This window comes from Micropterus dolomieu, linkage group LG02, assembly GCF_021292245.1.
Source record: "Micropterus dolomieu isolate WLL.071019.BEF.003 ecotype Adirondacks linkage group LG02, ASM2129224v1, whole genome shotgun sequence".
NCBI lineage: Eukaryota > Metazoa > Chordata > Actinopteri > Centrarchiformes > Centrarchidae > Micropterus > Micropterus dolomieu.
In genome coordinates, this window is record NC_060151.1 from 19,643,873 (window position 1) to 19,655,009 (window position 11,137).

General features: G+C 42.6%; 1 protein-coding gene across 2 annotated transcripts in view; it reads left to right on the forward strand.

Moving 5' to 3' along the window:
- sdk2a (sidekick cell adhesion molecule 2a) overlaps positions 1 to 10,489 on the forward strand; it is an 84,214-nt gene extending 73,725 nt beyond the window's left edge. The window contains exons 35-45 of one of the 2 annotated variants that reach the window (XM_046042851.1): positions 64 to 179; positions 312 to 498; positions 1,943 to 2,080; positions 2,226 to 2,288; positions 2,710 to 2,871; positions 3,209 to 3,334; positions 3,446 to 3,610; positions 3,707 to 3,847; positions 5,026 to 5,194; positions 7,536 to 7,665; positions 9,083 to 10,489. In XM_046042851.1, coding sequence (XP_045898807.1) covers positions 64 to 179; positions 312 to 498; positions 1,943 to 2,080; positions 2,226 to 2,288; positions 2,710 to 2,871; positions 3,209 to 3,334; positions 3,446 to 3,610; positions 3,707 to 3,847; positions 5,026 to 5,194; positions 7,536 to 7,665; positions 9,083 to 9,493 — 1,808 coding nt within the window. In that variant the 3' untranslated portion in view covers positions 9,494 to 10,489. The remainder of the gene's footprint in view (positions 1 to 63; positions 180 to 311; positions 499 to 1,942; positions 2,081 to 2,225; positions 2,289 to 2,709; positions 2,872 to 3,208; positions 3,335 to 3,445; positions 3,611 to 3,706; positions 3,848 to 5,025; positions 5,195 to 7,535; positions 7,666 to 9,082) is intronic. The other variant, XM_046042857.1, reaches the window with a different exon arrangement.
- The last annotated feature ends 648 nt before the right edge of the window (positions 10,490 to 11,137 follow it).

The following is an 11,137-nucleotide window of genomic DNA, read 5'->3' on the forward strand; positions in this document are numbered from 1 at the left end:
ATCTTTATATCTTAAATGTTAAGCAATTCATATGCAACATATTAACACTCTGCCCATTCCTAGTCCCAACATCCCCTCCCCAGAATGTGGTGGTCCAGTCCTCAACAGCCACACAGCTGGATGTCACATGGGACCCTCCTCCTCTGGATGCTCAGAATGGGGACATACAGGGTTACAAGGTATCAATAATGTGTTCTGTGTTGCTACAAACCAGCCAAACTTACATCATGCCTTTCTTATTTTTATACGTTCATTGAAAAACATGAATGAACATGAATTCTGCACTCTGAACTCTTTTATTCTGTTTATAGATATATTTCTGGGAGTTTCAGCTCCAGAATGAGACAGAGCGCCTGCGTACTCTGTTCCTGCCGGAGCTCGGGGTGAAACTTAAAAACCTGACAGGCTACACCACCTACATGATCAGTGTGGCGGCCTTCAATGCTGCAGGGGATGGACCCCGCTCCCTGCCCACCAGAGGGCGCACTCAGCAAGCAGGTGAGTTACAGTAAATCCAGATGTGTTTGTGGAGATCTTCAAAAGATCAGTGACATTTATCTTGCAGCTTCTGCCAACACCATATAGCATTTCACACTCTTAGGTTCTGTATGCCTCTATCAGTCCCCCTTTGTCATTTGTACAGTGAAACTAATAACCATATTGTTTATTGTTCTCAGGTGCTTGTGTAAAGTAGTACCTCAAGGTTAGTTGTCTGTTCAGTCACAAAAGATACCTACAAAAGAATAGATGATGAGTGATTTCATCTTAAGTCACTGTGTTACACAAAACTGCAAAGTAGAACTGAAGCACTGCAGCTTTAAGACAAATAATGTAATACCCGATCCTCCTGTTCACCAAGAAATAGAATTCTTTTTTTGCTTAAGAGTTTAATTTCATCCTGTGAGATAGAGCATAAGAGATCAGAGTCTTCTTGGCACCTCCTCCAGGACAAGCCATGGGGGTGGAAGCCTAATGACAGCGGAGGAGCAATGAATACAGAGTGCGGGGGACACATGTAGATTAGTTTTTTTGGCCCCAACAAAGACGTCTGTGTTTACTAGCTAGCACGAGTCCCTCCTCTGCGGTCTCAGCACAAAATGGTTTGCAGTATACATTTCTCTTGTCTTATCCGCCCCCTTGAAGGCTGTGACATTGGCGATGGATACAAAGTGCTGAGAACTTAAAAACACAGGCAGGAATTTTGGCTCTCTGCACCAGAGGGCACTGGGAAGTGAGCCAACACAAGCTTTTGTGAATTTTATGCAGAAATGTGGTGAAATCCTGACACTTAGCTGGATCTGGCTTGGGTCAGCAGACAGCATTCTCACAGCTCTTGTTCAAGGTCACAGAATGACTTTGCACACTCATGTCAACGTTGAGTAAATTTTTTTAGTGAGTCATGTGCTTAAACAGTCCACACACCACAGTACCTGTTTTTACACACACAAGGCATTTTATTGTTCATGCCCTGTTTAAGAACAATGAAACCACTTTCATGTTTAAATTACCTGGTATTTCTGTTTCATGCCACCTAGAGTAACATGATATTTTTTACTTGTATGAATACATCATATTGCCTTTGGAGTCATACTAGTCCAGTGCTGTTTGAGTTGCCCGTGTGATTTACCCAATTGTTTTAAAAGTCTGTCTTAGCTGAAAATGTGCGAAATTACTATTGCGACTTATGAAAACCACAAGAATGAATGAATTTTCCTGAGCTTCAAATTGCTTGGTGGAAAGTATTATGAATACATAATGAGTTTATTTAGTTATTTTCCAGTTTGTGCCATTATTACAGAATTCTAACAATTTCAAAGGTTTTCATGAATATATATACTCCAAGATGGCATTTCCACGTCACTGCATTGTAGTTTTGCAGCTGAGCATGCAGTGCATGTAGTGTTTTGTCTCACCACCTCATCACCTCATTCTTCACCAATAGCGCCGAGTGCTCCCAACTTCATCCACTTCAGTGAGTTGACCACCACTTCGGTCAATGTGTCCTGGGGAGAGCCCAAGCAGGCCAACGGCATCATTGAGGGCTACCGCCTGGTTTATGAGCCCTGCACTCCAGTCGATGGTGAGAAACTCCTGAAGCCTAATAACTCTGCCCTGTCTTGACATTCCTCAGCTGGCTTTCTCAGACAGTGATTTACAACCTCTTGCCTAGTTACCGTATTCTTTTTAACTCACGCTGCTTAAGCTCATGTTCTAATCTGTTACAGATGAGTGTAGGCCCTGCAGAAACATATACGGCATGGCTGATAAAAATGTGTTGGAATGCTCTGGTGAGACTTTGCACAGCTACATCTCTTACTGAGAGAAACATGGCTAATAGCTGGCTAAGTGTGGGTTGCCTGGACCAGATTGTCAAGTAATTGGGAGCAGTGGTGGAATGCTGATCTGAGGCTGCTGTGGTCCCTCTGCTATCCACTAATGGACCCAGAGCAAAGCCAAACAGAGCAGTTAAGACAGGGAATACCAGTTGCTGTATAAAAAGGTCCTGGTGTCTCCTCCTATCTGGATACCTATATATCTATATTTATATGCAAAGATGTCTCTGATAGTATGTCTAGATGTTCTAACTCTTTGTCTGTGTGACTCCATGTGTCTGATCATATGGACAAAGCTTGGCTATTTGTCGCTTGTAGAAAAGCAGCTTCTAGAGTCTTAGTGTTTTCTGTACAGACTCCTCTCCTCGCACTCCAGGTGTCAGTAAGATAGTGACAGTAGATGTGAAGGGCAGCGCTCCCCTGTGGCTGAAGATCAAAGACCTGGTTGATGGCGTCACCTATAACTTCCGCATCCGAGCCAAAACACTCACATATGGCCCAGAGGTGGAGGCCAATATCACTACTGGGCCTGGAGAAGGTGGGACTCTCTAAATATGTGATGTATTACTGCTTTTTTATGATGTTCATGTCAATAATATAAGCTTTTAGAGTGCCTCCTTCAATCATAGGAGGCCTTATGCACTCTGATCACTGCACTATTTGTCAATATGTGTATATTGTTTTGTTCATAGTGCGTATATTAGTGTTGTCTATTCTGTAGTTTGTGTCTGATTTTAATTTATTATTATTATATTATTATTTTATTATTGTATAAGTAAGTACATCGTGAGCAATGTACAATCCTGAGTCAAATTCCTCGTATGTGTACACATACCTGGCTGATTCTGATAAACAACATTTTTTGTCTTCCCAAGGAGCCCCAGGCCCTCCTGGAGAACCCTTTATTTCTCGGTATGGCCCTGCCCTCACACTGCATTGGACCAGTGGTGATCAAGGCCGTGCACCCATCACACGATACGTCATCGAGGCAAGACCCTCTGGTGAGCCTCATGCATAAACATTTTTTCCCAGTACCTCAACTAGTGTTTCCTACCTGATGACAAAATTTTTTATTGTTAATATATTCATATATTTTTGTATCTTACCTTTAGATGAAGGATTGTGGGATATCCTTATCAAAGACATTCCTAAAGAAGTGACATCCTACACACTTAACCTGGACATGCTACGAGAAGGGGTCACCTATGACTTTCGAGTAATTGCAGTCAACGACTATGGCTATGGGTCACCCAGTGCCCCCTCCCCCTCTATATCAGGTACTTTAAACTGAAAAATAATACCACAGTGTGATAACAAAACAAGACTTGTTTTGTTTTTTGTTTATTAATGTCTATTATTTGTTATGTGTTCAGCCCAGAAAGTGTCTCCGTTCTACGAGGAGTGGTGGTTCCTGGTTGTTATCGCTCTGGTGGGCCTCATCTTCATCCTCCTCCTTGTTTTCATCCTCATCATCCGAGGCCAGAGTAAAAAATACACCAAAAAAGCAGATTCAGGTAGGAAACCCAACTGTCAGCTAAACACGCCACCAATATCTCAGTTTCGCCGTCTGTTGCTGCAACTTAAGCTATTGACTGGAATTTGTCTTCCTCTTGGACAGCTCTGCTGAGAATTGCATTTTAATGATTGTACATCCGAAGTCAACACTAGAAAAAAGGGAGTGTGAAGGCTCACACAATTAGACAAATTACCTAGATTTCCATAACATTGTTTGGCTGACAGGGGAAAGATGAGAGTAAAGGTTACTGGAATAGGCAGGTGAATAAACATATTGTTCCTATAGTGAGGATCAATACTGAGATAAATGGCTTGGCAGTGGTTTAATGCTCAGGTCATTAGTCAGACTGAGAGTAATTATATAACTACAGCACTAGTGGCTCTCACACCACTGTATCAAGAAGCCAATTTTCAACATTGTGAATTATCCCAGGTGACACTGCTGCTCCTAGAAACCTTCTATCTTCTAACCCAAAAACATAAGGTAGGGAAAGGTAATCAATGTTAGTAGACTTTATTGTTAATACTTCAAATTAAGGTTGGCAAGTAAACACAGTGAGGGCACCTGGGGCTAATTTTTGAGACATGGTCTAGTCACCCTGTAGAATGGAGTAGCTAGTATTGTGGATGGACAGAGTGGTCAGACGGGAAGGAGGGAGATTTGGGGAGAGAAGTGAAGGGTCAGGTCAAGCCTTCCTAAAGCCTCGTGCTAGTGACTTTTTAGCTTAGTCAGTATTTAGCATGGTGACCAGGGTCAGTAAGGGGGGGGAGACCAGTTCAGACAAGGACTGTGTTTGTGTGGGGACACAAAGAGGGCTTCTTAGCCCCTCTCAATCCCTCCCCAATTTTCTCACCCATAAGGCTGGTGGGTCCTACAGCGGCTGTTTGTTTTACTAGAGGCCAGGAGTGGACAGTGGGGCTGACTGACTGACTGACTGACTGACTGATGATATACTACCAATGTAGTCAAAAAGCAGTACTTAATTCACTTTACTTTACTAAATTGAGGATGTGATCATTGAAATAGCTGTATATAATTTATTTTTTGTTTAGATAAATTCAAGAGGACTATGTGCAAGTTCAAGCCTGTTTTATTTTGTTGTGTTCCAATCCCTAAGGCTGAAATTGATTCGACTGAAGATCACAAATCACTTATTTCACTCCACAACCCACACAGTGTCATCCTCATACCCCTGTCCAGGCAACCACTCCAACTGCACAGCTCTGCCACTGACCCACGGAGAGATGGTGCGCCTGGACGAGGGACGCTTCCCATCCCTGGAGCTGAACAACAGACGCCTCTCCGTGAAAAACTCCTTTTGCCGCAAGAACGGCATCTATACACGGTCAGTCACAATCACCTGAAACTTGCCACTGGTCATATAGTAACAATCACCCGGGATGTTCAGCTGACCATTGCATTCATTTTCTAACATTATGTTTGCTCAGTCTTGTCTGACTTTCCTCTTACAATTCAGTGTGTTGCTCATGATACCGCTAGGAATTAATAATGTAGTGTTGCATGTTCCCCACTTCCCTCACAATAGTCTGTCAGTCTTGAGAGAACAAGCCGAGCCTCGAGGAGCCCAGCTGCTGATTTGAGCCTCCTTCCGCTCCCCTTGTTGATATTCAGTGTTTGTGCGAAGCAACAATTTATAGAAAGGGACAGCACAATACCAGCTAATTAGCATTCATGAGCTTCTGCATGTGCTCTTTGTCTGTCCATCACCGCTTTAGACAAAGGGTGCTTATGGGTCAGAGCCGGCCGTTTTCTTTTGGCCTTCAGCCCAGAGTTTCTCTTGAGTGTGGTGCTGTGAGAGCTATCTCAACATAAAGTACAGCGCCATCGAAATGAGAACATGTCCTTCTGACCGTCAGTAGGAGTTTGGCAGGCTTGCTCTTTGGTAACGTTTAGGTAAACATTAGATAAGAGGAGTTGCACAAACTGCAGCACGAGAACCAAAGGGAATGTCCTGTGTGGAGACAGGGGTCACCCACTTTGTGACTGGTTGGATGGTCACATGGTTATGTTGGGGGAGGGGAGTTCAGAGTCTGCTTCTCGTCACAGCAAAAAAAATGTTTTGGTGTAATGTGTCAGAAGGGGTGCATTAAGGACGGAGGAATCTGTGCTGTTTTCTCCTTGACCAAGGAGGCCAAGAACTGGATCAAAGGGTCTTCAGTTGCTCCCTCTCTTTGAAGAGCTCCAATGTGGTACCATAATATTTGCTAATGATCTGTGGACTAAGGAGGAAGAGTGGGAGGGCTCCCTGTGGGATATTTGAAAGGGTGAAGGAAAGAGGGATGAGTTAGACAGATAAGGCAAGGGGGGAAATACAGTACTCCTAAATAATTCAACACTCACTGGCAGCATTTTAGAGTGTGATCGGTAGCAAGATCTGTCGCTCCTCCCTTAATGCTCATGTGGCCCCATCCTTTTAATGTCTGACTAAACCTTGACTGAATTCTAAGTAGATGGGGGGGGGGTTCACAGTCCGCCCCCTCATCATCATCCCCTTTAACCCAAAGGAGATGTCCCTTTGTTGTGTCAACCCTTTCATGGCCGTTGTCATGTTGTGACTTCTAAGCTTCCTGTTTTTGACATTCCCAGTGATTTAGCTCCCACATACATCTCAGTAAATATTAATTTTTATTTGAGAGGTCTTCAAGGTTGTCTGCTTTATGGCTTAATATTACACTTGACATCACAGCGTTTTATGCGTGTCTATTCTGCCCCCACACACAACGCTTTCCATTCTGGATCACTTAAACATTTACTTTCATGCCATTCTTAGTTTATATAATTCTTCAGTCTTTTGCTGAAGCCAGCCGAGCAAACTCTTCCCTTAATGCTGTGTTAGCCTGAGTTACACACTGAGCCCACTGATGTAGCTCAGTGACGTGAGGGTAGTGGTCCAATTTTGGCCCTTTTGGCATCCAATTAAATCTCAGCAGACCTTGAACACAGCGGCAGTCATTACTGCAGAAGAAGAAAAATAATTGTCCGCACAGATGTTTCTCTCTGCTTCACTTTATGGACTTGATGACTGGAGCCAAAAAGAAGCTAGGGGTCTTTTTACTTGACCTGCACTCATAAAAGAACTTTATAATTCTTTGCTGAGCTCAGGGCCATGCTTAGTTACACAGCTTTTCTACAGAAGGTCTAAGTCCCTGACTGACTCAAACTGTACAGTCATTCAGCTCTAATCACCGCAAAGAATCCTTTCATGGTGCTCATGTTTTTATACAAGCTGCTGTTTGTGCATCTCATGACGGTTAAGGTCAGCTGAAGTCAAGCAGAAATGACCCCCTACCTAAGCTCCTAACTGACACTTAGCAAAGATCAGAAGGAAGTTGCAAAAGAATAAGACCAATTATAATCTCTTCCTTACTCTTTGTGTGTTGATCCCACTGAACTCCCTGTGGGGTGTGAAGCTTCTTCATTTTTAGAACTATTTTGCAGCCTTCCATTAGTCATCTGAGTGGTGTTAATCACAGGAATGAGCAGGCTTTCAAATGTGTTCTCAATGAACAGAGAGCTCAAGAAAATCTGTTGTGAGTGATGATGATGATCAAATGAAATGTTTTTTTTTCTTCTTATATAACCATTAGCGCTCTCTCTCTGTTTCTTTCCTTTGCTTTCTATCTCTCACAGACACTCTTTCTCTCTCCTTTTCTCCGTCTGCCCAGGTCTCCACCAAGACCCAGTCCTGGAAGTCTGCACTACTCAGATGAGGATGTCAGCACTAAGTACAACGACCTGATCCCAGCAGAGAGCAGCAGTCTGACCGAGAAACCCTCTGAGATATCTGACTCTCAGGTAAGCAGTGACCCTGGCTTGCAGCCCATGTCCACCCTATGTCTGGAATAGGCAATGAACTTAAATTAGAAAGTAAAATTCAACTGTTTGAAAAGTCCTCCAGGGCAAGGTCATAGCCTTCCCAAACTCAAAATACTTCTCTTATTCCACTTTCTTTCACTTTTGTCACATTCACTGACAACCTCCATAATTTTTTGTCATAATCACCATTTTTCTAGATGCCAAGACTAGATAGCTGTCTAATTATGAAGCAGAATTTCTGAGGATAAATTAATGACAGTCAGCAAGACAATCTGCCTCAAGTGGATCACCACAAAATTAAATTCCCTCTGTTAGCGTTAGGTTAGTCGTGGCTGACATTTATCTGAGTTTTCAAACTGATTTCTCCCATGGGAAGGAAGCACGGGGCTGATTCTCATGTCTCATGCGTCTTGAAATGTCTTCACAACTAATTAATATTCCTCAAACAGGAAATGTTGCGTTAATCTGGGCTGCTGGGTTTCAGCCCCTCATGTGATGATCTGAACGGCTGTGTGTGTGCATGCATGTGTGTATGTGTGTCTTAAATAGGAAGGTCCAGTGACGATACATGGAGGTTAGAAGTGATGAGGGATGATGAATGCAAAAAGGCAGAGAAGCCCATTGCAGCAGATCGTGAACATCTGTCTTCCCACACTCGCGCCAGGTCTCCCTGGCCAATTTATCTGGAAATGCACAGTCAAAACATTGTTCGACCTGGTTAGAACAAACACTGCTCTCCTGAGTTACACAAACTGGTGTTATTCTTTTCCTCTGCATAGCCTCCCACTGTTTACCTGCCACTTGTACAAATAAATGGAGCTCCAACATCTGCTAAGCCGTAGTGTCTCAATAGATCAGTAGATGGGCAGGCACTTGTCAGGCACACAGATGTGCCAAATGTTTAATGTGTGTATGTGTATGTGTATGTTGTCTGTGAGGGTAATTTGCTCTATCTCTTTTTTTTTTTTTGCTTTGTTCAGCGTGTTGGAACGGCGACAGGATTCATCCACGCACACATTTGTAACTTACAAGACTGACGGCTTTATATAACAACAAAAGCAAATTAATCCTGTAAACATTGTCTCTGTCCAATTCTAGGACACTCTTGTGTACACTTATCACATGTGCGCTCCACGGGGCTACGGGTGAGCTCCTCTGTGTGAAAGATGCTCACTAGAAATGATGATCTGCCCCATAGAAGTGCACATTAATAGATTTCCACTTCTCTCTCAGTAGATGTACGCTACTGTGTTATGACTCAGTATTGTGCGTTTTGACAGTAAGAGTGCTGTATTAGAGATAGTTGTCATTATTATCCGTAGCAGACATCCTAAACAAATGACTGTTTTTTCACTTTCAAAGTGTCATCTAACTCTTTCTCCTGATTGACTCACAGGGCAGCGACAGCGAATATGAGATGGATCAGAGCCGGCAGAAGACCCACTCTTTTGTCAACCACTACATCAGCGACCCCACCTACTACAACTCCTGGCGACGGCAGCAGAAGGGCGTTTCTCGTCCACCGGCGTACGGATACTCCCAGCCCGAGCCCCTGGTGGAACAGGAGTCACGGCAGCACCCGCCACCTGTGCCCCCTTTGCCACCGCTCCTCCCCCAGAGCGCCCCGTCCCCACAGCCCCAGTGTCAGGGCCAGGGTACTCTGTTCAGGTCTAAGGGAAGCCGGACTCCCACCCCCTCCCTGCTGTCTTCCGAACCCACCAGCCAGCACAGCACCCTCTACCGACCCCCCAGCAGCCTGGGCTGTGCCGCTCAGCCACCTACCGCTGGCTTCTCCTCTTTTGTTTGACACACAGCTCTCCTTCCAATAACAACAGGACCCTGAGGACGAGTCTTTGATTTTGTTGTTGTTGGTTTATTTGTATTTTGCTCTTCTTCTTCTTCTTTATTTTAATCTTTTGTTGTTTTTTTCTGTCTACTTGACAGAGTTGTTGCTCAATATTAAGCATTGCAGGCATCTTGAATAGCGTTTTCTCCTCTGTGAAGAGTGTGTGTGTATGATTGTGTGTAGCGCGTATGATTGGTTAATCCATGTAATATGTATTTTATGAAAAGACAATCATTTGACAGTTTTTATGCATTGCTTAAGTAAAATTATTTGAAGGTACAACCATGTAAACAAGGGAGAATAGAACCTGAGGTTCCGAAAAAAGAAAACCTTGTTTTAAAAACACTGTATTATTGTTTAATATGAGAGCTTTGTGGAAAAACAACCACCTTAGCACCATATAGATTATGGACCACTTGGCTTGCTGAGACTGGACAATGGAAAAACCCACTCTAATGGAATAATGTGATGATTGGACAAAGGACAAACTGATAGTGAGAATTGGACTCTGACTTTGAGAGAGGCACTGGTGGTCACTGTGGCCCTCAGCTGCCTGTGAGTTTCTCACTCTGCCTAATAATTGTTAGACCTGCATTATGTGTTTGCTATATGTACTTGCCTCATATTGTTTACCAGATATTTATATCAATCAGCTTCAAGCTAAACATTTTCAGAACATCGCTAGTGACAATGTTATGAATCACATTAAAGCATTGTGGCACCTTTAACGTAGTCTTGAGAATGTGTTGATTGTGTGCTGGTACTCATGCCAGTAGATATACAAGCTAAAACAACTTTCATAATGTGCATCTGTTTGCTTTTGTGTTATTCCCAGAATATGACTAAGGACCAAAAGCACAAATCTTCTTGGTTCAAATGATATCATCCCATCACACACACATTATGTTATTAATAGCTGTCAGAAAAGTACAATAATTACTGTCTTTGAACAGGTTACTAAGACATAATTAATAAAAGATGTGATGAGTTTGCATAGTAGGTTTACTAGATGGTTGACCAGATCAAAACTGTCACAATTTTTTCACAACAGAGACCAAACTGAAATCTCTGCATCTTTTTAAAAATGCAAAAATAAAATAAAAATTGTTTTGTGGACACTGCGAAACAGACAACACAAAATTTGTCACTTGCTGACAGTAAAAATTATAAAGTTTATGTTATGTATTTTACAATCACAGTTTGTTCACAAGGTTGATGGACAACAACAGGACACAGGTATTATGCATGAAATGCACCAATGCTTGTCTTGTGAGATTATGTGTGTTACAATGTAACATGGCATTGATGTGATTACTGAAAATGTGTTTTTATGTTCACAGTTCATACGTATTATTATGATGAGATTTTTTTTTAAAGGATGCTGGATCTTTACTTTAATCTTTACTTTAAAGGTTGAATGGGACTTGCTGAGCTGGAGGTGGACCCGTAGTGTATAAACTTAGACAGTCGTTCCAAAATATCATCTGTCAAATTTCCAATGTGAACATCACTGTATGCATCATGAAGGAAACATTATGGACCTATTCATGGTAGCTCCCTAAAATAAATTATTCTATTTTGTAATGGCTTTTTCTTGATGCCTCA